The following is a 26,785-nucleotide window of genomic DNA, read 5'->3' as shown; positions in this document are numbered from 1 at the left end:
GAGGTTTCCGGCAGTACTAAGTTACCCACAATGGTAACTTGTTGATATTGATGCCTTGATTGGCTGCCATCCCTTCCCAGGCTCACCGGCCCACTTCACCACCAGATGTTCTCAGGGCATGCTGCTACAGAAATTCAAAGACAAACAATCGTTAAGTAGAGGCAAGTCTACAAAAACTGCACATCGCATTTTACTTCTTTCGACCTCCTTGAAATATTCAATGAACAGAAGAGAATGGCTTTAGGTATCAGTATAGGGAAGTATTAGGAAATAACTGCTGATGTGACTGCAAGATACTGGGCAGAGGGTATGCAGATATATGAGTTAAAGTCTCTTGAAAGGTAGATGCCAAGACAGCAACAGCTACAGAAGAGATTTATTGGAGGAAACACCTGTGAAGGACAAAGGGGAGAAAGCAGGAGTCAAGGAGAACTTTAAGACAACAATGCAGGTCTGACAACTATGAAAGGAGGAGGAGAAGGAAAGAGAACGGGGTAGAAGAGTCTCTGACTGCATTGCAGCTCTAGGAGATTTTAGCTTGGCTGATGCTGTCTTCAATTCAAAGTCATCCCTTGAGCGGTTCTGTGTGACTGTTGTCACAACCCTGGCATATTCAGTCAATGGCTGGGACCAGCCCATGGGAAGCATGGTCCCAGTACAGACACAAGTACAGTACAAGCCCATTTCCATAACTGCGCTGTAGGGAATGATGGTGCAAAGTGACCTTACCTTAGGATTGAAAAATGCATCTAGCGAAAACCTCCCTCTTCTCCAAGGTTGTCCCGTTATCAGTATGAACTACAGTTCTGCATGTTTGTAAACTTCAAGTAATGTAGCATCAAACTACACATAGCCTTCGGCAAGCTGGCTAACTTCCTCAGCATTAACCATGATGGTAGCTACAGCTCTCCACTATACAAATGTACCACAATTTGCATGTGTTCACAGAAAATTAGGTTACTTTCCTACGTTTCTTTCTCTTATAAACAATACTAAAATAAATGTCCTTGAACATATATTCTTGTACATATCTTCTTTGGGCATATGTGAAAACTTCTCTGAACAGTGGCTTTCAAACTTTTTGGTCAAGAACCACAGTAAAACATACATTCATATTGTGATCCAACACATGTATACTAATAAATCTGAACCTAAAGTTTCACAAAAAATACTCTTACTGTCATACATTCTAATGTAGTCTATTTTATTCCACTCTATTTTTAAGTCATTGAATCAATTACAGCAGCCACTGACGGGTCATAAGCCATTTTGAAAAAAATCAAGGGTATTTATCTAAGACAAAATTGTGGGGTGATAAAATATGAACATCTTCAGCTTTACTAATGGCTGTACCAATTTACATTCCAACAGCAACTATTCCTATCGATCCACACTCCTGACATTAGGCACTGTCAGACTTTTTTTTTTGGCAATCTGAAGAAAATGTAGTATCTCATTTTTAATTTGCACTTCTCATACAACTAGTGACACTGAGCATCTTTTCACATGCTCATTAGTCATTCAGGTTTCCCTTTCCTATCCTTCACCTGATTTTCAACTGGGCTATTTATCTTTTCTTTACTGTTCTGTAGAATTTCTCACTATATTCTGGATAGAAGCGTAAACTGTCCTTTAAAAATTTTTTTAATGCAAGCAATATATGTACATGGTTCAAAATTTAAAACAGCATACAAGAAAAAAGTTTCCTCAATCCAGAGACAGTCCATATAAACATACATTCTTTCCATTTTTCTACACAAGTATTCTATATCCTGTTTTTGTCATTTAACAAAGTATTTTGAGTATTATTTCATAAGCACATAGACCTACATCTTTCTTATACTTTACAAAATGTTTTATCAATTTTAATGAAGTATAAAACTTACGCACACTAAACTACACATATTTATTCAATGTTTTGACATATGTACACTCCTGTGAAAATATTACCATTATCAAGATAAACATTTCCATCACCCCCAGAACTTTCCTCATGTCCCATTGTAATCCATCCGTCTCCTCCACCCTCATTCCCAATAAACCACTGACCTGCTTTCTCACTATAGAATCATCTGCACTTTTTAGAATTTTATATAAAGACAATCATATAGTATATACTCCACCTCATTCATTTTAAGGGCCTGAGGCTAAACTGTAAAGGTCAAGTTACATGGACCTTGACTTTCAGCCAATGGGGTACCATTGAAAAGTGTTTCAATAAGTGAATGATAAGGTCATAATGTTTATTAAGATGAATCTAACAAAAAGATGTAAGCTAAGAAATCAGTTATGAAGCAACTGAAACAAAACGGACAACAGATGAAAGGGCCCAATTTAGGGCAGAAGTGGTGGGGATGCTGTGGTTTTGAGGCCAAATCTGCATGACCTGATAATGAATAGATTCGGGCAGTGAAAAAGAAAAACGATGAACTAGGACCAAAAACGCATGAAGAGGATGAGCCTGGGTTAAAAGGAAGAGGGACAGGACTTCGGACTCTTAGACTTGCAGTAACCTTAGGACATCCACACAAAGATGTCATCAGGCAGCTGGAAACCCCCATGGAATTCAGGACAGCAAGAGCATTAGAAAAAGATTTAAGAGTTAGCAGCTTGAAGGAAATAAGGAAAATAATTGAATCTTTGTACCTGTATGAGGAAAGAAAGGAAGAAAAGGAGGCAGGAGTTAAGGTCTAGAGAACACTGCTATGATTAGGCAAACCACAATTCCCACATTATAGGAATGCCTCCCAATGCCTGCTCGGAGAAATCCATTTTTTGAGTCACTTTTCAATGACAACGTAGTATGTTATATTTTTAACATACATGACTATTAATAAAGACAAATGTACTTGATGAGAAACTACATAGAGAAGTCTTGAATTTTTAAATACAAAGTAAGCCAAGGTCTTCTCTTTTCTATGACCGTATCTTTCAAAGTTCTGCCCATGCGCAAGCTTCTTCCAACATAAGAAAGCAATCTATGTAGATTCTGGGGCAATCAAACAACACCTGAATACTTCTGTTGCAAGGTTTCACAGCTGCCTTGTTTACTACATAACTTGGCCACAGTCACATAATTTTCTAACAGCTTCCTGTCTGAAAATTGGGCATAACAGCATTGACTTCACAAGATTGTTTTAAGGCTCAAATGGAAAATGTACTGCCATAAACTGCATGTTGAAACCTAATCCCCAATGTGATGGTATTTGGAAGTGAAGCCTTTAGGTGTAGCCCTCCTGAATGGGATTAATGCCCTTATTAAAAGGCCCCAGGGAGACCCCTCGCCCACTCCATCATTTGAGGACACAATGAGAAGACAGCTATGGATCCTCAACAGAAACCGTATCCGCTGGCTCCTAGATGGCGGAACTTCCCAGCCTCCAAAACTGTCAGAAATAAATTTCTGTTGCTTAAGCCACCCAGTCTGTAGTATTTTTGCTACAGCAGCTCAAAGGGACTAATACACTTACATAAAGCAATTAGTACAATGTAAGGCCCAGTACATGTTCACTATACGTGATTTGATTCTCTGTCTTCCTTGAGGGAAAAACCAATGACTGTTGTGCTTTTGTTTTTTTATTTATGAAATAAATATAGCAAAAAAGAAAATAAACTTCTCCAATAACCCTACCACCCAGAGACACACTTTTGGAGAACTATGGAGGCTTGCCACTCACTTCTTATAACTCAACTCTATTATTCAAGAGCAACCCTGAAAAGTCTGTGTCATACTGTAATTTGTCATTTTAACAAGGTATAAACTTGAATTGCAAGCACTACAAAACCTGTATGCAAGAGTTTGCTGAGTTAGTAAACTCAGTCTACCACCCGGCATCTCTACCATGCAGCATTACAGTCCTTCAGAAGTGGTTATTTACAGCAGCTTTCAAAGGATAAGTATATCCTTAAGTGACAGAGTATTCCCCCTAAAAACAAGCCAAGAAAAAAATCTACATAGGGCTTCCCTGGTGTCGCAGCGGTTGGGAGTCCGCCTACCGATACAGGGGACACGGGTTCGTGCCCCGGTCCGGGAGGATCCCACATGCCGCGGAGTGGCTGGGCCTGTGAGCCATGGCCGCTGGGCCTGCGTGTCCGGAGCCTGTGCTCCGCAACGGGAGAGGCTGCAAAGGTGAGAGGCCCGCGTACCGCAAAAAAAAAAAAAAAAAAAAAAAAAAAATTTTACATAGCTTAATGTTTTCAAGTTTCATCCACATTGTACCATGTATCAGAATTTCATTCCTTCTGAATGCTGAATAATAGCCTGCTGTACGCGAAACAGAGCAGGACACTGCTGAGTACCCGGCCTCTTGTTTGTAGGAAAGCTTTAGCCTCCTAGGACTTCCCCAAGTTCCAAAGAACAAATTTAATTCGAGATGTGAGATAACGAAGAAACAAAGCAAAACAGTCAGGCAAGATAAAATAATAATAGTTTAGCCATTAAACAAAGTGAAGGGCCTTTAGTTCTTCCGCATCAGCTATAGATAACATGCTGAGCCATGTCCTTGACCTGTGCTGCTGACACTGAAACCCCCACCAGGTGGAATAAGTGAGCTGCATGCTGACCACAAGCACACAGGCCCCAGACTGGACGGAACCGGAAGGTTGATGACGGTGACTCCTGATTACTTCACCACCAACCAATCAGAAAAATGTCCACAAGCTGATCGGGCACCCTGCAACCCTCTCGCTCACCCTGTCTTTAAAAACTTTTCCCCGAAAGCCTTTGGGGAGTCTGGGTCTTTTGAGCGTGAGCCACCTGTTCTCCTTGCTCAGCCCCATGTTGGGGCGCCATGCAATAAACACTGTACTTTCCCTCACCACAAGCCAGTGTCAATAGATTGGCTTTAGTACACGTGGGCAAGTGGACCCAAGTTTGGTTCAGTAACATACATATATACATACATATACATATATGTAGATATATATACAAAAATATACATACATACATGTTGAGAAATGGAATACTGACTGCATATCAGTAAACAAAGGATGTCACAGTCATCAGTGATTGCAGCCACCAGCCTACGGTGAGGTGGTGAGCCCTGAGGGAACTCAGGATATGAAAACACAGGATACTGGCCCCAGACAGCTGAGGTATATATCAAAGGAACGATTTCAGTGTGCCCAGACTCTTTCATCTTCCCATACATAGAAAAGTGTTAAATTCCTTAACATGAGATGCCTAGTTTACTTCAATTAAAAATAATCTTTTGACGTTCTAACCACCTGCCCTTGGTTGCAAAACTCCGATATAACCAGGCTCCCCGCCTCGCCTCCTCGGAGCAGTTCTCTCAGGGTTACCTGAGATGCTGCCTCCCGGGCTTGAAGTCCTAAAAATTCGTGCCGAATAAAACATAACTCTCAACTTTTATGCTGTGAATATTTCTTTAGTAGACAATATACATACACACACATTTTGTTTATTCGTTCATCTGTTGATGGATATCTGGGTTGTTTCCACCATTTGGCCATTGTGAATAATGCTGCTATGAACATCAGTGTACAAGTGTCTGAGTCCCTGCTTTCAATTCTTCTGGGTATATGTCCAGAAGCAAAATTACTAGGTCATATGGTAATTCTATTTTTAACTTTTGAGAAACCACCGAACTGTTCTCCACAGTGGCTGCATCACTTTACATTCCCACCAGTAGTGCACAAGGGTTCCAATTTCTCCACATCCTCAACACTCTTTTTCCCATTTATGGGTAAGAGCCATACTAATGGGTACATAGTAAGATCTCATTATGGTTTTGATTTGCATGTCCCTAATGACTAATGATGATGAGCACCTTTTCATGTGCTCGACTGCCTGGAAAGATCAGGTCGATGGCCATGATGGAATAACAGGGAATGGATTTATCCTCCTGCCTGAAACAATCAAAAAGAAAAGAAAAGAAAAGAGACAAAATACTTGAAACAATGGTTTTCAAGACATGGGACATCAGGCAAGAAGAACACTAACCCCTGAAAGCTGGGAAACAACGAACTGAGCTCTATAATTGCCCCAGCTTACTTTCTTGAGAGAATTTCCAAACCACACAGTAGGGAGGGAGAACTGAGGTGGAACCTGGTGAGCTCCCTGAGTTGAAGAGACAGAGCTGAGAGTCCATGGAGACAAAAGCAGCTAGAGTTCATAGCACAGAGTACCAGAAAAGCCAGAGTTGCACAGAGAACCCCAATCATCCCCCTCAAGTGTACAGAAGAGTACTGATCAGCATGTGCATATAAAGAAACAACACTAGACCAGCGAAAGAACCATTTGGAAGTATTAGAAGAACAGTGCCCACTATTCACACAGGGTCAGGAAACCGTAACCGTTAACCTGACTGGAAAAAACCCATAATTCAGAGAATTACACAGACCTCAGGAAGGTCTTGCTTCAGTAGTGGGATATAAGACTGTCTACTTCCCCAGACCCACCTAATAAATCATAAAGCAACACCTAAAAGGATGAAACTGTTTCCAGGTAACTGCACCACAGAACAAAGCCAAAATTAAAATAATTGTTTTTAAAAATCCAGCACCCAACAACATAGAATTCAAAATATGTGGTATCTACTCAAAAATTTCCAGGCATGTAAAGAAGCAGAAAAATACAACCCATAATGAAAAGAAATACCAATCAATAGAAACAGACACAGAAATTACACAGATGACAGATTTACCAAAAAAGCCGTTAAAACAACTATTATACTCTTCATGTTCAAAACACAGACAAATGTATGATCGTGTTAAGAAGAGACATGGACAAGATAAAATGACATATCAAACTTTTAGAGCTGACAAATACACTGGATAGTATTAACAGCAGATTAGACACTACAGGAAGAAAAGATTATCAAACTTGAAGGTATAGCAATAGAAACCACTCAAAATGAAACAGAGAGGGGAAAAAATGAGCACAGTGTCGATAATACATGATGCGACATCAAGGAGCCTAAATAACATACGTATAATTTGCATCACAGAAGGAAAGGAAAAGGGAGTCAGAAAAAAAAGTGTTGAATAAAGGCAAAAAACTCTCCAAATGTGATGAAACCTTTGAATCCATGTGAAGAGGAGAGTTAACTTAGCAGACCGGAGACAGGTATTCCTAGAAAGCCCCGCTTACAATGTTGGTCCTTGCCTACCTCTGGGAACTTAGATTTCAGGATGATTCCCACCATTCCCTAATGATAAGAGTATCTCCCTGTGCCTAACCTGTGCAAACTATATGGCTTATGTTGAATACCTGTTTTCCATCCTGAAAACTGAAATTCTGGCACATGTGAGGCAGAGAGCTCCCCTGATAAAAACCGTTGGCACTGAGTCACCGATGAGCACCCCCGGCAGACAACACTGCACATATACTGTCAAAACTCTCTGCTGGAGCAGTTAAGCATCCCCTGTATGACTCCACTGGAAAAAGACTCTTGGAAGAGTGCTGATTTTCCTTTTGTATCTTTTCACTGTAATAAATCATAGCTGTGAGTATGACTGTATGCTAAGTTCTGAGTGTCTTCCTAGCAAATCACTGAACCCAGAAGTGAGCTTGGGGATCCCAGACAAACCACAGATCCAAGAAGCTTGACGAACTCCAAGCAGAAAGCCACACCTACAGGCATACCACAATCAAACAGTTTAAAACAAGGAATAAGAAAAACTTAAAAGATCAAGAGTGAGAAGAGCTTCAGGCTTCTTGATAGCAACTCTGGAACTAGAAGACAATGAAGCAATGCCTTCAAAATTCTAAAGAAAAATAATTTCCAACCTAAAATTCTGTATAAATTTTCAATCACACGTTAAAGTGTGATGAATGCATCTTCTGACATGACAAGTCTCAAAAAATTATCTTCCATAAATCCTTTCCTGGAAGCTACTGGAAGATGTGCTCAATCAAAATGAGAGTAACAACCAAGAAAGAGGAGTCCAGGATAAAGTTGCTTCATGCAGGAGCGAGGTGAAGGGAATTCCCCCCAAAGACGGTGAAGGGTGACTAAAGGGTGGCTACATTCACAAAGCACAGAGGCCTCTGAGTTGAAATCAGAGCGGCTAGGAGGTTGTGGGAAACAGTTCTCCATAAAAACAAAACGAATAGAATGCTGAAAGGATAAAGAAGATGTGGTATATAATTACAATGGAACACTACTCGGCCATAAGAAAGAATGAAATAATGCCATTTGCAGCTACATGGATGGACCTAGAGATTATCATGCTAAGTGAAGTAAGTCAGACAAAGACAAATACCATATGATATCACTTATAGGTGGAATCCGAACTATGACACAAATGAACATATCTACAAAACAGAAACAGACTCACAAACATAGAGGACAGACCTGTGGTTGCCAAGGGGGAGGGGTGGGGGAGGGAAGGATTGGGAGTTTGGGATTAGCAGGTGCAAACTATTACATATAGGATGGATAAACAACAAGGTCCTACTGCAGAGCACAGGGAACTCTGTTCAGTATCTTGTGATAAACCATAATGGAAAAGAACATGAAAAAGAATACATATAACTGAATCACTTTACTATACAGCAGAAATTAACACAACACTGTAAATCAACTATACTTCAATAAAATATTTTTTAAACTTTTTTTAAAGAACTAGTAGAATGCCTGCTATGTGTGAAAATCTTAATGGGAGAACTGAACAATGGTGAAAAATCAGAGTATTATTCATGATAAGTAAAATTAAGAGTTTTATTCATGATAAGTAAAACTAGGCAAACAAAAACCCAAATGATTAACGCCAACAAAAACGAAAAGTTGGGAAGGAAAATCGCAATTAATAGTTGTCTTGTTATGAATATTATTATTCAGAATTGCATAATGCTGAACCTAATGTAACCAGACCATGAGACATCTGTCCTGGGGGAACAAAGGGATGGGAAAGTCCCATGTGTAGCAGAGGCGAGAGTGGGTGAGGAGAAAAGTACTCAGTACTTATCCACGTTTAAAAGCACATTACAGGGACTTCCCTGGTGGTCCAATGGTTAGCAATCTGCCTTCCAATGCAGGGGACACGGGTTTGATCCCTGGTCAGGGAACTAAGATCCCATATGCCGCGGGGCAACTAAAGTCCACGAGCCGCAACTAGTGAGCCTGCGCACCACAACTACAGAGCCCATGCACTCTGGAGCCCATGTGCCACAACTAGAGAGAAGGCAGTGCACCACAACAAAAGATCTCACAGGCCGCAACTAAGACCCAAGGCAGCCAAAAGTAAAATAAATATTTTTTTTTAAAAAAGCACACTACAAGCATGTTATTTAGAGAAAAGGAGGTAAAGAACAAAATAATCCACAGAGTCAAAAGTGGTAGTCCCTGAGGAGGGAGTTTCAAACAAAATACCAAAGGCTGTGACTAACAAATGCCATAAACAGAATGGAAAGTTGGAAACAATTCGTTCTTACCTTAGGAAGTTCAGGCAGCGTCTCTGGAGGTGTCAAAGAACGACTGCTTGTACAAGAAGCATGGTCAGATATTTCCACCACACTCTCACGGTCTTCAAATTCATCACATGGATCTTCCCTGTCACTGTCAATCTCCCAGTCAATAACCTGGAGATCATCTAAAAAATACAATTTTAATTTTAAATATCTTTAATGTGTTTGAAATCTATTCTTCCTCAATAGTTTTAAAAGATCCATGTTGTTCAACAGTTTTAAAATATATTAAAAGACAGCAGAAAGTATACTCCTACTCTTATCTATAAACATCCCATTTCTCCCAACTCTTACCCCTACCCCAATTCTCAGGTAACTACTTCTATTAGTTGTTTTTGTATTCTTCTAGAGTTTCTCCAGCATTATTGTTGATATGGAGAAAGTTTTAATGGTCTGGATAGAAGATCAAACCAGAAACAACATTCCCTTAAGCCAAAGCCTAATCCAGAGCAAGGTCCTAACTCTCCTCAATTCTATGAAGGCTGATACAGGTGAGGAAGGTGCAGAAGAAAAGTTTAAAGCTAGCAGAGATTGGTTCATGAGGCTTAAGGAGAGAAGTCATCTCCATGATATAAAAGTGCAAGGTCAAGCAGTGAGTGCTGATGTAGAAGCTGCACCAGGTCATCCAGATGATCTAGCAAAGATAATTCATGATGGTGGTTACACTAAATAACAGATTTTTAATGCAGATGAAACACAGCCTTCTACTAGAAGAAGATGCCACCTAGGACTTTCACAGCTAAAGAGGAGAAATCAGTGCCTGGCTTCAAAGCTACAAAGGACAGGCTGACTGTCTTGTTACGGGCTAAAACAGCTGGTGACTTGAAGTTAAGCCAATGCGCATCGACCATTCTGAAAATCCTAAGGCACTTAAGAATTACGCTACATCTACTCTGCCTGTGCTCTATAAACAGAACAAAGTCTGGATGACAGCGCATCTGTTTACAACATAGTTTACTGAATATTTTAAGTCCACTGTTGAGACCTACTCCTCAGAAAAAATGACTCCTCTCAAAATATTAATATTCATCGACAATGCACCTGGTCACCCAAGAGCTCTGATGAAGATGTTGTACAATGGAATGAACGTTGTTTTCATGCCTGCTAACGCAACATCCACTCTGCAGCCCATGGATCAAGGAATAATTTTAACTTTCTAGTCTTATTATTTAAGAAGTTCATTTTGCAAGGCTACAGCTGCTACTGACAGTGATTCCTCTGATGGATCTGGGCAAAGTCACCTGCAAACCTTCTGAAAAGGATTCTCCATTCTAGATGCCATTAAGAACATTCATGATCCATGCATGGGAAAAGGTCAAATTGTCCACAGTAACAGGAGTTTGGAAGAAGTGGATCCTGACCCTCATGGATGACTTTGAGGGGTTCAAGACTTCAGTGGAGGAAGGACTGCAGATGTGGTGAAAACAGCAAGAGAAGTAGAACTAGAAGTGGAGCCTGAAGATGGGACTGAATTGCTGCAAGCTCAGGATAAAACTCTTAACAGGTGAGGAGCTGCTGCTTATGGATGTGCAAAGAAAGTGATTTCTGGAGATGGAATCTACTCCTGGTGAAGAGGCTGTGAAGACTGTTGAAATGGCAACGAAGGATTTAGAACATTACAAAAACTTAGTTGATAAAGCAGCAGCAAGGTTTGAGAGGACTGACTTCAATTTTGAAAGAAGTTCTCCTGTGGCTAAAGTGCTATCGAGCAGCACTGCAAGCTCCAGAGAAATTGTTTATGAAAGAGTCGATCGATGCAGCAAACTTCATTGTTGCCTCATTTCAAGAAACTGCCACACCAACTCCAGCCTTCAGTGAGTAGCCATCAACACTGAAGCGAGATCCTCCACCAGCAAAAATACACGACTTGCTGAATGAAGGCTCCGATGATGGTTAGCATTTTTTCTGCAATAAAGTATCTTTTAATTAGGGTACGTGCATTTCTTTTTAGATATAATGCTGCTGCACACTTAATAGACTACAGTAGTACGTAAATATAACTTGTATGTGCACTGCGAACCCAAACATTCATGTGACTCGGTTTGCTGCAACTTTCACTTTATTGCAGTGGTCGGGAACCAAACCTGCAATATCTCTAACGTGTACCTGTACTTTAGAGAACTGGCTTGGTCAAAGAGACCCAAAGTGGAATCCAACCAGTTCTAACATGTTCAAGCTTAAGTTGTTAACTGTAAAAATAATACTGGTAATACTTATCTCTTAGAGTTACTGTGATAAATATTATGAGAAAATGTTTCTAAAAGGCTGGGAGGCTGGGACTCTAATATTTTTAAAAATGCTAAGTATCAATATTAGAAAATGAGTGTAAGTTTCTTCCATTATTAAAATCTAATCTATAACAGAAACTAAATTTCTTACAAAATTATCAATTTACCTTCACTGGCCCCATCTTCTGGAGAGAAAATATTCCTGCTATAAAACCTGCCTATTCTAGAACCATGTCCATTCTCTCTCTGTGATTTAAAAATTGTTTTATCTTCATCTGACAGATCACTTCCACTGGAACTCCATGTTATAGCTGTAAGCCCACTGGTACTCTTAGATGTGGTAGGTTCTGCAAAAGAAAAAGGGAAAATATAAAAATGGCCAATTGATACAGTTACTGATCAAAATGAAGTTTTATACATGTTACTTTGCTGAAGTCACAAATATACAATATTCTGCTGATAGTGAAAGCAATGTCTTATTTCAAATCTTCCGAACTAAAGGTCTATGTACAACCTGGCTAAGATTCTTTGAAGTAAAGCCAAATTACAAGAAGAAAAAGAAGTCAAAATGATTGAGAAAAGTCATAAAAGACAAGGAAAATGACTGGAGCACAAATGAAAACTCAAAAATAACCTTCGAATAATTACAAAACTATAAAACTTCGTAGAATATTTCATCAAGCCATAAGGAAAAACAAAAACACAAAACAGGGCTTCCCTAGTGGCGCAGTGGTTGAGAGTCCACCTGCCGATGCAGGGGACGTGGGTTCGTGCCCTGGTCCGGGAAGATCCCACATGCCGCAGAGCGGCTGGGCCCGTGAGCCATAGCCGCTGAGCCTGCGCGTCCGGAGCCTGTGCTCCACAGTGGGAGAGGCCACAGCAGTGAGAGGCCCGCGTACCGCAAAAAAAAAAAAAAAAAAAAAAAAAACCACAAAACAAACCACGCCAATAATTATCTGTAATAGGAATGCTTCTGTGTGCTTCCTTTGCCATACTAGGAGCCCTGGTAACAGCAGTTTGCTTAAAATACTTAACAGCAAACTTTTTTAATTAATTAAACTTATTTTGAGGTAATAGTTGGTTCACATACAGCTGTCAGAAATAACAGAGGGGGCCCTTGTATGCTTCACCCAATCCCTCCAATGGTAACATTATGAAAACCACAGTACAACACAGAATGTCCATACTGATAGTCAAGATAGAGAACTCCATCCCTGTGAGGATAGCTTACACTGCCATCCCTGTGAGGATAACTCCCCTCCCCACCTCAACTCCTAATCCCTAGCAACCAGGAAGCAGTTTTGCACTTCTATAATTCTGTCATTTCAAGAATAATATATAAATGGAATCACCTGTGTTACCTTTTAGGACTGGCTTTTTGTGCTCAGCATTATTCCCTGGACATTCACCAGGCTGTTGTGTATATCACCAGTCACTTTCTTTTTATTACTGAGCAGTGTTCTGTGGTGTGGATGAACCACAGCTTGTTTAATCAGTTACCCTTGAAGGACATCTGTGTTGTTTCCTGTTTGGGGCTATGACAAATGAAGCCACGATGAACACTGTGTACAGCATTTTATGTGACTGTAACTTTCATTCTCCAGGATAAATGTCTAAGGGTGCAACTGTTGGGCTGTATGGTAATTGTGTGTTTGGTCTCGTTAATGAACTGCCAAACTGTTTTCCAGGGCGGCTGTGCCATTTTATAGTCCCACCAGCAATGTGTGACTGATCCAGTTTTTCCACATCAGCAGCAGCACTTGGTGTGGTCACTATATTTTATTTTAGCCATTCTGATAGACAGGAAACCTAGAAGGAACAGGGCGACTCTATCTCGATGGAACCAGAAGTCCAACAGAAAATTTTACTGATTTTGATCAGAAAAGGAATAGGTATCTAATAAAAATCAAATTTTCTATTCCTATTGAGTAGATAGGTGAGTTATAATGCTAAAACCGAAAAAAAAAAAAAGAACTCTCTTAGTCACATTTCAATATAGTATAAAGTTAAGAGATTAGATATTATAACTCAAGTTTTACAGAAGAGGAAACAGGCTCAAAAGTTAAATGACTTCATTAAATACCTATTTATATAACACCTCTGATATAGTAAACCTTGAGGAAACAAAAAAAAAAAAGAAAGAAAACTCCTGCCCTCAAGGAATGCATGATCTGAAAGGCAACATTAGTTGATCATGAAAAGAAAAATTAAATACTGTATTAGAGATATGTCACAGTATAATGATGATGGCACCGAAAAGGTGGATGCTCCACTTTATGTTGATCAGGAAAGGAAGGTTCACTGACAAAACGATGTCTGGAAAATCAACATTTACAAAGGCACAAAAACATGAAATAATAGTAAACACTTACTGAACACTTACTTTGTTCCATGAACATCTAGAATTACTAAAGTTGTCTATCCTTCAAAATAAAAAATTAAATATAAACTATTCACAATAACCTAAGAACTCATATTGATTTAAAGAGCTAATAAAACTAAGCTGTGTACTTACTTGCCAAAGACATTATCAATCTTTTTCATTATTATGCATCTGGACAAGTAAATCAAAAAAGAAAAAGTAGAATGCTACAGACTGAATGTTTGTGTTCCCCTAAAACTCACATATTGAAGCCAAATCCCAGTGTTATGGTATTAAGAGGTGTGGCCTTTAGGGGGTAATTAGATCATGAGGGTGGAGCCCTCATGAATGGAATTAGTGCCCTACAAAAGAAGCCCCAGAGAGATCCCCAGCCTCTTCTACCCTATGAGGATACAGCAGGGAGGTGCTATGAACCAGGAAGCGAGTCCTCACCAGACACTAAATCAATGTCCTGACTTTCTGCCTCCAGAACTGTGAGAAATAAATTTCTTTTGTTTATAAGCCACCCAGTCTACTGTATTTTTCTTATATACAATAGCAGCCTGAATGGACTAAGACAGGAAGTTATCACTATTTTCAGATTATATAATGAATTCATAAACCTATAAATTATAGGCACCTAACTGTATAATTTATATAGTTAACCTCTACCAGGAATTTATTACTCAGTAATTCATTTTATTTGCTAAAAAGGGGTTTGCCCTTGAAATCAAGGCTCATTCTAACGAAATTCCAGGAACAACATCAGCCAGACTATGAGAATAGTTACCATGTATTTATAAACATTTCTGGGTGACCAATGTGTGCTAGGCACTATGCTAGGACTTGGTGTTATAGGCTGAATTGTGTCCCCCCAAAACTCATTCATATGTTAAAATTCTAACCCCCAGCATCTAAGAATGTGAACTTATTTGAAGATAGGGTCTAAAGTGATATTATTAGTGTGGGCCCTAATCTAATATGACACCTGTCCTTGCAAAAAGGAGAAATTTGAACAAAGAACCATACATGCAGAGAGCGAAAACACAGTAAAGAGACACTTGGAGAAGACAGCCACCTACAAGTCAAGGAAAGAAGCCTGGAGCACATCCTAGAAGGAAGCAACCCTGCCAATACCTTCACTTTAGACTTCTAGCCTCCACAACTGCAAGATAAGAAGTTTTTGTTGTTAAAAACACCCAGTTTGGGGCTTCCCTGGTGGCGCAGTGGTTGAGAGTCCGCCTGCCGATGCAGGGGGCACGGGTTCGTTCCCCAGTCCGGGAAGATCCCACATGCCGCGGAGCGGCTGGGCCCGTGAGCCATGGCCGCTGAGCCTGTGCTCCGCAACAGGAGACGCCACAACAGTGAGAGGCCCGCGTACTGCAAAAAAAACCCCAAAAAACAAGCAAACAAAAAAACCCACCCAGTTTGTAGCATTTTATTATGGCAGCCCTAGCCATATCCTAGCCCTAGCCACCTAGGATATAAAGATGAGCAATAGAGGAGGGTCTGCCCTGAAAAACCTCTATGGTCCAACAGGGAGAAAAGCACATCAAGAAATAATAATTTAAAAATTTACTAATGCGGGACTTCCCTGGTGGTTCAGTGGTAAAGAATCTGCCTTCCAATGCAGGGGATGCAGGTTTGATCCCTGGCTGGGGAACTAAGATTCCCACATGCCGTGGGGCAACTAAACCCACGTGCCACAACCACTGAGCTCGTGGACCTCAATGAGAAAGCCTGCGTGCCGCAAACTACAGAGCCCACACGCCACACTGCAGAGAAGCCCACGTGCCACAACTAAGACCTGATGCAGCCAAAAAAGATATAATAATAAAAAAATACAGAATTTTTTTAAGAAATGGGAAGACCTGACTACACATTTTTTAAAATAATAATAATAAATACATACATAAAAATTTACTAATGCTTCTCAAGGAGATTTCTGACTCCATAACGAATAAATATTTTGAGAACATATTTTGCAGGGTATTTCAAGAAAAAAAATAAACACTATCTTCTTTTTATTACATAGCTTCATTTTGCTTGGTAAATACACTTTTTTAAAGTTTTGTCTTTTAAAGAAAATCACTAACTACAAAGGTTCCAGCCTCTTTTCACTTCAAGTTTTTACCTTCTTCCACGTCCCTCAAACCTTCTGGCAAGATCCTTTGCCAACATTCATTTGCTCACTTCTCTCATCCCTTCCCTTCTCCTCCATTTCCTCCCCCTTCCTTCTCTGGTTCTCAGTGCCTTACAGGTAAGGAAATAGAGATGTGGAAACAAGGAAATGGAGTCTCCCCCTTTTTTGCACGCTTTGCAAAAGTATGTTCCCCCACTTCTGCTTCCCAGCTCTCATAAAAATATTACTTCCACATCCTAGAAGTTTTGTTAATAGCCTGTCTTAAACTAATATGTTAGAAGTTACTGTTTTTAAAATGAACCAGTTCTAGGAAATGCCTCGAGTCCCCTTTTCTATCAATTTCTATTTGTAAGCTTCTGTTAAGTTATTAACAATACTTTCTGTTCTTAACAACCTGCTTATGCTGTAAATAAATTAATTATACATGGATACAAGCTCTTTCAGCCCATGAGAATCTACTGATCATTCCACAGAATAGAAAGCACAGCAGAGTAGGTTTTAGGTTGAATACATTGGCATGGGAAATCATCTCAAAAGATCCTTTTGAAATTAAATACAAGGTAGCAGCTTATTTAATATTCCTCTCTCCCCAAGTTAAATTTGACTACACCAATTTTAAGTCTCCAAAAAAAGATAGAAGCCACATCTGTAAAAGAAAATAGTTAGCTGACCCTTGAACAACACAGGTTTGAACTGCGCAGATCCTTACACACAGATTTTTTTCGATAAATATGCACTACGGTACGGCACGACCCGCAGTAGGTTGAATCCGCTGATGCAGAACTGCGGACAAGGAAAGCTGACTGTAAAGTTAGTTACAGGCGTATTTCTGACTGTGTGGAGGGTCAGCGCCCCAGCCCCCCATGTCAGTCATTCAAGGATCAACTATACTATTCTCTCCATACGTTATGACAGTTTAGAAATCAGAATTAAATTGATCTTTGAAAATCACAACATTCAGCACTAATAATATTAAAAATTAAATTCTGTAGAGCCATCAGAAGACTATGGTATTTTATAATACAGCATTTTATGAATCAAAAAAATTAGGGGAATTTTATTCTTCAATTGCATAAAAAGAACCCCCTTAAGTGCTCGCGAAGTAATAATACAGCTTAAAGCGTTTAGTCTCTTATTCACAGAAAGCCTCCCCACGCCGCAGGACTCCGAGCAGGCTCTCCCACTCTGCCATCAAACATAGCAATTGCTGCCATTAAGCACCTACTAAGTGTAAACCTTTGAAGTAGGCGTTTTGATCATTATTTTTTTTAAACTCACAATAACGCAATGAGATACACAATTCTTAGGCCTATTTTCCAGATGCAGAAACTGAGGCTCAGCATGTTTAGCTTGCTATCTCAAGACCCCACACTCAAGATACAGTCAGGCCACTTCAGGGTCAGATGAGATCCCTGAAGTCTCAAGCCCTCATCCTTCCTGCCCAGAGGGTAACTGAGTGTAGCAGCAGAACCAGTGGCCTCCCTGATATCCACTCCCTCTTCTTCCTTACTAACAAAATCCCAATTTTCTTTGAGCAGCAACATACATGTTTAAAAATCCTTAATATCACTGATGTCCCTTTAGTGGAGGTGACCCTATGTAAGAGGCTCTGGCCAAGGCAGAGGTCCTAGGGAGAGTACTCCTTCTCAGAGGAAAAGTTCATTTGGAGAAAATCCTCCAAGCCTATACTTTTCCTGAGAATTGAGCCTGGAGAATTCAGCCTCTACCTCACGACTGCAAAAACAAACCCTACACTAAGGCAGCAGAACTCAAAATGAGTCTGGCCCCCTGTCCTTCTTGTTGCAGGGGATAAATTCAACCCATCTCTTCAAACACTCCAATACAACTTCCTACTATCTGTAACTGAAAGCCTTCCCTAACTAATTTGCCAAGTAAGAATTTCATTGACTAAGTAGTATAGTCCTTATATCATAGATCATAACTTTATTTCCCAAATCAGATTCTTTTTAAAACTCTGGAGCTATGAACCTGAGCTTGCCTACTGGGCTCTGTTGATAACAGTGAACCCAGGAAAGAGACAAAAAATTTTAATAATTACCTACATGACACAGAAAAAATGGGGTGGATGGTGACAAAGATGAGAGATTTTTTCAAAAAAATACCTTTTTACATTGTTTGGGTGTTTTCTTAACCATGAATATATAGTCTACCCAAACTACATAAACATCTTTTTAAAAGAAAGCAAATAAATCAAAGGAGGATACATTAGCCTTATACCTCTTCTGCCAAGAAATCAACAAAATATTACCTGTCTTGGATCCAGTGGATAATTCAAGGTGTTTTTCTGTAGTAGTCGTCTTTTCAGCTGTTAATGACTGCAGGCAGATAATGATAACAATAATGATAATTAGTGATGATGTAGCAGTTTATGTGACAAGGGCTAAAAACCAACAATATTACATAAAATATTCAAGAACTTACACTACACCCCTTTAACATATTCCTCTGTTTTCCTTTATTTACCAACAAGTAGTCCCAAAGCAAATACTTACAGTGCATTTCTGTATTTTTCCAGAATCTAAACAGAGAGCTATCTAACCTTTAGTGGTGAGTACTCCTTCTTATGCTGAGTACTTCAAAGTTACCACATACACCAAAATTAACCAGAATATCTCGCTGCCATTAGATTCTAAATATGTAAGCATTTCATAAATACTTCTTTTGAAGAGCAGGATGCTCAACAGTTTCATCTTCTGAGAACATTTTCAGTATGTATCCTTCACTTACAAAGAAGTACAAAGGTTCTGCATGACAGAAAGAGGTGAATACTGCTATGCCACAATTTTTAAGGAATTCAAGGATGAGGAGAAAAAAGTAACACACCAATTACAGTGTTCTGAAAGAAAATAAGGAAGGGAATTCCGAAGAAATATAATTACAGTGGCCTGAACTCTCAGGAATCTCAGATTTGCCCTTCAGCATTTCAGGGAAAAAAATATTATGACTTTACCAGTAGAGTCTCAGGAGTCTCCTGAAATCCTTCTCCACACCTGAGCCATGCTTCAGAGAGGGAAGCTTCTGCCCCCACGGTCCTGAGACCTGCTCGTCTGCACTGCAGTGGACTCTCTCCTGGAAAGGATGGGTATTCTACATCCCAATTTCTTTTTCTCTGTAGAAATGGTTTTCAAAGAAAAAGAATCAGTGAAATCAACTTCACTAAATATACAGTAACACGGTGGAAGCCCAGAAATGGCATCGGTGGCAGCATAGTTTTTATTTTAAGTATAATTTCCATTTTATTGTATTTTCAAAGAACAGTATTTCTTCAGTCTTTAAGGACTTAGCTCCTTACATGGGCTTTGCTGCAGGCTGTGGGGCAGCACCCCCAGATCTAAAACAAGGTGACGATGTTTAGTCCTTCCAGACTTTCTGAGAATGATTTCTGACTACCTTGCAGTGAATGGCACAACTCGTGCAGTTATGTACTTTCACATACAGTCTGGGAAGCACACACGCATCGAAAACACTGGCTTCAGAAATGTCCCTGATGGGCTTCCCTGGTGGCGCAGTGGTTGAGAGTCCGCCTGCCGATGCAGGGGACACGGGTTCGTGCCCCGGTCCGGGAAGATCCCACATGCCGCGGAGCGGCTGGGCCCGTGAGCCATGGCCGCTGAGCCTGTGTGTCCGGAGCCTGTGCTCCGCAACGGGAGAGGCCACAACAGTGAGAGGCCCACGTACCACAAAAAAAAAAATAAATAAAAAAAAAATAATAAAATAAAAATTAAAAAAAAAAAAAAAAAGAAATGTCCCTGAAAGCTTCGGCCTCTACTATGTTCCAAATGACGAATTTCTTAACAGCCTTGTCCTTGGGCACACGTCGCTAACAGTTGTGCAGCGAACAGGCTGCACATGTCTGTGGCCCTTTTAGGCATGACCATTGTTCCTTCTCTTCTTGGTCATCCTGGAAGTGAGAAGGCGAGAGAGGACTGGCAGAGTTTTTAAACGTCTCTGAACCCCCACAGAAAGAGAGAGTCACGAGATAGCGAAACCACAAGCACGTGGACAACACAACTAGACAACAAACTCCAAAATACAAGCGTGTGAGGACAAACAATGAACACTCGAAAGTTCTGCATGGTATCATATCTGAGAGGAAAGAAGCTGAGAGAAGCATGGGAGCAAAGGAGGACTGTGCACAGACATCTGGTGTTCACCAGGAAGGGGAGCAGGCAGCCTGAGAATGCACCAGAAATAGAAAGGGCAAGGGATCCACCCTAGAAGACCCAAAGGAGCCAAGGAGTTTATATCCAGGAACAGTGACAACACTGACTTCTTTCCTCAAGCTATTTTGTTTTGTTTTTTTTAAATGTCTATGACAGACAAATACTCACTTTGTAAGTTTTTAAATTTGCAATTTAAGGAAAATTTTATATTTGCATTGGGAATCAAATTAAGGTCAACTACTATGAGCTGACCACCTAATCAGAAATAAAATCCCTCATCCAGTGCCATTGTAGTTTAAAAAAATAAATTAAGATTAAAATATACCATTAAAACTTTCTTAACTAGGAAGAAGGGAACAAATTCATAAAAATAAATTCAGCCATAACATAGATGGTATTTTAATACTTAACAGGTCTAAGCATGTTCCTTCTCATGCAGAAATTCCTATGGTGGGGCAGGACTGCAAGAGGAAGAGGCATCTATCCTCAAGAAGGTGCTACCCTCCACAGACACCTGTCAGGATTCAGTTACCTGACAGCTCTGAGAAAGCTCACTTAGTTATCTAGACAGTAAAGAAACTGGAAATATCATTTGGCCTACTCAGAGTCCACACACACACACACACACACACACACACACACACACACGTATATATTTTTATCTCCAGAATACCTCTTTAATACATTAAATCAGCCCAGGTCAGCTCTTTAACCAAGTGGGTGATACCAGGGATGGGACAGGGAAGGACAAAATGAGCCTGAAATATCTTGAGCCAGAGAGTGAGAAAGTGCCCAAGGAATAATGAGAACATGTAAAAAGGACACATGAGCCTGAATGAAGGGGCTCTCACTGGCCAAATGTGGGACATTCCAGCATCAAATAAATAATGACAGTAAAGGATTATAACCTACTGAATAAAACAAGAGTGTAAGTCTACATTGATATAAACAAATAAATAAATGACGGATTTACAAAATTATCAATGAATGCTAAAACTAGTGGGTAAAAGTTTGAGGATGAAGAGGATATATACATGATCGCAAAATGACTCCCCTCAAATTACTTACTAATTCCAAAGGGAAAAACAGTAACTTTACAGTGGAGAAACCCGTCAGACACCATCTTAATCAAGTCATGAATATTGATGTAAACCAGCATCAAATGCTTAATATGAGGCAACAACCAGAATACAGGACAACCTCCACAGTATTACTACCAAAAATGCATACCCTAAATCTAAACAGAGAAAATATCAGACAAGCCCACAGTAACTGGCCTATACACCTCAACAATGGCAAGGTCAAGAAACACAAAGAAAGTCTGAGGAACTATCCCAGATTAATGCAGGGCTAAAGAGGCATGAAAAGAAAATGAACATATGATCCTGGACTGGATCTTGGACCAGGGAAAACAGATCATTATTAGGCAACTGATAAAATTTGAGCATATACGACTGATCAGATAACAGTATTTCATCAATTTTTAATTTCCTAGTTTTGTAATTATACTATGCGTATGTAAGAGCTGTCCTTAACCTAGGAAATAAACATTTTGGGGTACAGGTTCACTATGTCTCTCAATTACTCTGAAATAGTACAGAAAAAAAGTAGATATACACATGTAGAGAAAGAGAAACAGACAGAGAGACCAATAATAACAAATTGGTGAATCAGAATAAAGGGTTACTGTACTAGTTTCCTAGGGTTTGACATAACCAGTTACCACAAACTCAGTGGCTTGAGACAACAAATTTATTCTCACAATTCTAGAGGCTTCAAGTCCAAAAATGAACGTGTCAGTCCCTCTGGGGGCTCTAGGGAAGAATCTTTCCTTGCCTCTTTCTAGTTTCTGGTGGCTCTAAGCAATCCTTGGCATTCCTTGGCTTGTAGCTGCATCACGCCAATCTCCACCTCCATCATCACATGGTATTCTCTCCTGTGTGTATCTCTGTGCATCCTCTCCTCTTCTTATAAGGACACCAGTCACTGGATTTAGGGCCCACCCTAATGCAGTATGACTTCATAGAAACTAATTACATCTTCCAACACCCATCTCCAAATAAGGTCATATTCTGAAGTTCCGGCTGGACATGAATTTTGCAGGGGACACTATTAACCCACTTATAGTTCCACTAGAAAGAACCTCATTATGTTATTCTTGCAAGTTTCCTGTAAGTTTGAAATTTTGTCAAAATAAAAAGTTATCCCGACCCTCCCCCCCTCACACACACACACAATAACTATATAAGCCCAGGTTGAGGCCAGGAAGAAGAATAGGAAACAAATACAGTCAATTCTCATTATTCAAAGTAGTTAATGTTCTACAAAGTTGCCAAAAACAACGAATTGTCAGATACTGAACCACTGCTCCTCGGGGAATACAGCATAGTTCCTGTCAATATGAAACTTTACTTTTTGTGTGTTTCTGTTTAAAGACACCTTATTTAATATATATAGCTTATTCATTAACATTGAACTCATGGCTAACAGCACTATGACTTATGCCTGAACAAAGCTGATCTAACACGCATACTTTCCCCATAATGCACATCACAGATGTCCTGCGCTTAGGAACTAGACAGCACTTCAGCACTATGTTTGGGGGCCATTTTAAACAGTGACATCACCAACACAAAGCACAAAAATATGAAAAACGTGGCACTAAAAAGACCAAGAAAAGGGCCCTTGTTTAGAGTGTGAGAGCTAGAACAAGTAGACAGAGTGGGGCCTTGGACCTCGGTTGGAAACACGGGTGTCAGGTGACTCAAAATTTTCCCTGCTCTACATATGCCTGCAAATGACTATAAAAGCACCAAGAGCACTGATTTGGGGATTACAAATAAATCTGAGCAAGTAGGCGATTTCATAAATGCAGAATCTTTGAAAAATGAGGATTGACTGTACTTTGAATAGACCATACTTCAGAAAAAAGCAACCAATTAAAACACAAAAAGGTTAAACTCTGCTTTACTATCCACATCAGCCCCTCAGAGACCACTTTTCCTTCTTATTGGTGCTCCGCTCAATTTTTCATTTCTCAAGTACACCATGCTTATGTATTTTATTTACTCATTTTGAAACTTTACTCCCTATAAAACCAAATGCATTCCACTATACATTTGTGGGATACTTCCCTTGGAAAGAAGTGAAAATTTCTAAATATTGTTTTGGATATCATGTAATAAATTTGGGGAACAAATCTGATATCTAACAATCCAAAAAGGAAGTTTCCTTGGGTATCTGAATAATATATGTATCCCAATGGCTCTAGCCACATACTTGAAGGATGTCAACGCTTTTTCACCCAGAAATTGAACTACATTAAGCAGAGACAATGACTCCGTGGCTCTCAAATCTGCTCCTGTCAAATATGAGGAACAGATGTAAAGTTTTAACCACATCAGCTAGTCGGCAGGCGCTGTGATGCTCAGAGCCTGTCCTATCAAGTGAATTGCACATTTGTTTTTTCCTTCTCTCTGGCAACAGAACGTTTCTCAGGCCTGTCACTCACTGCTTTGGTTGCATCTGACTTATCCTTTGCTTCTCTGGATTTCATCCATACTCAGATTCTTTAGGGACTAGAACCCTCTAACTTAACATAAAAGACAGAATTCTAATGTCCTCATCTTCAGTCTGTCAGTAAACATGTACTGAGTGCCCACTGCAGGCAGACACTCTGCCAGGCCCCAGGGATACAAAACGAGCAAGAAAGACTCTGCCCTCCAGCAGCTCAGGCAGTGGCAACAGAGACCCTCCCACAAATTCACTGATGCGAGGGCCTGAGCCCAAGTTCTGATACCTACTATCCTGGCCTTCAACAGCACTCTTCAGCCTCCCCTTCTGCTTCCCCAGCCAATCTGTTCTACTCCCCTTGCTGCTGCCAGGTGGAGCATTTCCAACACCACACCTGCACCCACGGAACTCTTTGCCAGAAATCACCTCTCCTCTTCCTTTAGCCTCTCCAACTCTGCCACGGATCCCGGATCATCTTTTCCATGAAATATCCCTCAATGCCTCCACTTAATCCCTCCCTCTGGGACAACAGCCTGTCTCCTGCCCCATCTACTCCTTTCCCTAGAATAAGAGCTCCTGAGGGCAGGAGTCTCATGCCTCTTCATCTTATACCCAGTGCACAGCACTCCCCACTGAGGTACTCACTAAATGACTCTTGAATGAATATGCAAATTTCTTGACTACTACCACACCTGTCACAAAATCTAAAGTATCTAAAGTAAATAAGTCAGTAAGTATAAATCTAAGGGTAAACACAGCCCTTAAGCTGTGTTAAACTCATTTCCATTTCATCTACTTACCCTTATAAACATTACCTCTGCCACAGCTCTCTAGAACATGTGTATTTCTCTCTCCACAGTGTTTACTCAGCCACAGAGCAGGTGCTTACAGGGCGACTTCACTACTCAGCCTTCTCATCCATCCACATTTCTAGTGACAAAACACACTCCCACCACCACAGTTTTGGGCGCCCAACCTGGCCAAGGATAATCATAGGACATCAGCCTGGCCATAGTAACTGGTCCAGGGATGCCATGGGACCCAAGTTGAGGCAGTCAGAGGCCCTCTCCAGGACTTTTCTAACTGGGGCTACTGGAGAAGAGTCTCTTCTTCCCAACTTGGCCAAGGGTGTGACCCCAAAGCAGTGAGCCACCCTGTCCCATATAATATGAAGAAACCTGAGAAAGAAAGAAGAGGCACAAATCATGCTCCAGGCTGTAAGTCAGGTCCCTGAGCTGCCCAGGTGCCCAGATGCTGTCAACTGCAAGCCAACCCATCAATCTTCTGTGCCTCTGTCCAGCTGAAGTTGGCCTTCAATCACCAGCTACTGAAAGAGCTGGACCACAATACTCAGTAAGTATTCGTACTGAGCTGAAACGATTCACTGAGCCCTCTGAAGGTATACAGCTAAAGACAGTTTCCATCTTCAAAGACCGTGGGTTCTAAGGATATAATTAGAGTGGAGGAAGAAACAGACCAAAATTGGGCTAATGAGCTCAAAAACAGATTGAGAGAATGTTTCCTGGAGAAAGCTGTCTTGGACTTGAACAAAGGAAGAAATGTACTTGGGTGATGGCTACCCATAGATCCTCAATTTCCCAGGCTAGTCCTAATTCCAAATGTCCTGAGTTATTATCCTCCTCAAGCTTAGAAACATCCAGGAAATTCCACAAGCAGCACACAAATCCTTTCAGCTCCCATCTTCAAGCTGTGCTGTCAGACTGACCTGGCCTGAGTCACCGCTGAGCTACTGGTTGGTTACACTGACACTTCCCAAGATCCAGTTTCTGTATCAGTAAAATGAGAATAATAAATATACTTACCTCAAGATGACTACCAAGATAAAATTGACACTAATGACAATACTGTGAAATAATAGTACCACAGACCACCATAACGGAAGGTAGAAGAAGAGCTGATTAACATTCAGCAGAGTTAATATGAGAAGGTACTTTAGACATTTTTTATAAAGATGCTTATATTTTCATACACTATGATTCATAAAATACTGTCTTAATCTAATGACCAACTATAATATTTCAAACCTCGAAAAATAAGAAAAAGCAGCTTACTGATTAGAACTCTACAGCCTCTCAGACAGTTTAAGGAGCAGAAGGGAATTAAGCGACTTTCCTGGTGGCGCAGTGGATAAGACTGAGCTCCCAATGCAGGGGGCCCGGGTTCTATCCCTGGTCAGGGAAGTAGATCCCACATGCACGCCACAACTAAGAGTTCACAGGCCACAACTAAGAAGCCCACCTGCCGCAACTTAGATCCGGCGCAACCAAATAAATATTTCAAAAAAACATTAAAAATAAAGAAGAAGGGAATTAAATGACTCATTGGAAAAGGTCAGTTTATTGCAGAGTCAAAGTCACTATTCCATGAGCTGCCCCCATAACCAGTGCTCTAGCCTTCTTATCTTTCTCACAGTCAGGCAATGCCGATTAAGAAAGACCGACCCTCCTGATGTGGGGACAACAGACGTTAATAAATAAGAAAATAAAGGGTATTAGAACAAGTCCGAGAAAAAAACATGTAAGTAAAATAAATTTTCACAAAGCATAACAAAATTTTTGAAAACTGCCTATAAGGTTCAAGACAACTTTGCCCTTTCCTTTGTTTCCTGCCAGGCTGTCTTTCCAACTCTCTTCAGTCTGACCTGTTGGACCCCTCAGGATTTGGCCCAAGGACTACCTTCTTCACGAATCCTCCTGTACTGTTATAGCCCTCAGTCATCCTCCTTGAACCACTCGTTTGGAAATCAGCACTTCCAATAGCACCTCCACTGCCACAATAGAGAATGTTATTTTCATGTGTTTATGTCTTCTATGACCTCAAAACCAGGATTCACTTATAACTTACGTTCTACAAGAGGCAAACTCTAAAAGTGCTAGCTTCCGGAACTTGCTGGTTTATCCCTTG

The 26,785-nt window shown here is 40.3% G+C and overlaps 1 protein-coding gene and 1 pseudogene across 1 annotated transcript in view; both read right to left on the bottom strand.

The window, feature by feature from the left end:
* The window catches only part of SPIDR (scaffold protein involved in DNA repair), a 294,972-nt gene extending 275,592 nt beyond the window's left edge, over positions 1–19,380 (bottom strand). Inside the window, exons 1-5 of the mRNA XM_065895727.1 lie at positions 19,351–19,380; positions 19,135–19,293; positions 18,433–18,499; positions 11,889–12,005; positions 9,398–9,555 (exon numbers count right to left, since the gene is read on the bottom strand). Coding sequence (XP_065751799.1) covers positions 9,398–9,555; positions 11,889–12,005; positions 18,433–18,499; positions 19,135–19,293; positions 19,351–19,380 — 531 coding nt within the window. The remainder of the gene's footprint in view (positions 1–9,397; positions 9,556–11,888; positions 12,006–18,432; positions 18,500–19,134; positions 19,294–19,350) is intronic.
* Positions 19,381–19,472: 92 nt separating this feature from the next.
* LOC136137142 (small ribosomal subunit protein eS26-like) lies at positions 19,473–20,084 on the bottom strand (annotated as a pseudogene).
* Positions 20,085–26,785: the final 6,701 nt, after the last annotated feature.

The sequence above is a fragment of the Phocoena phocoena genome, chromosome 17, assembly GCF_963924675.1.
Source record: "Phocoena phocoena chromosome 17, mPhoPho1.1, whole genome shotgun sequence".
NCBI classification, from domain to species: domain Eukaryota; kingdom Metazoa; phylum Chordata; class Mammalia; order Artiodactyla; family Phocoenidae; genus Phocoena; species Phocoena phocoena.
This window is presented reverse-complemented; position numbering and strand designations above follow the sequence as displayed.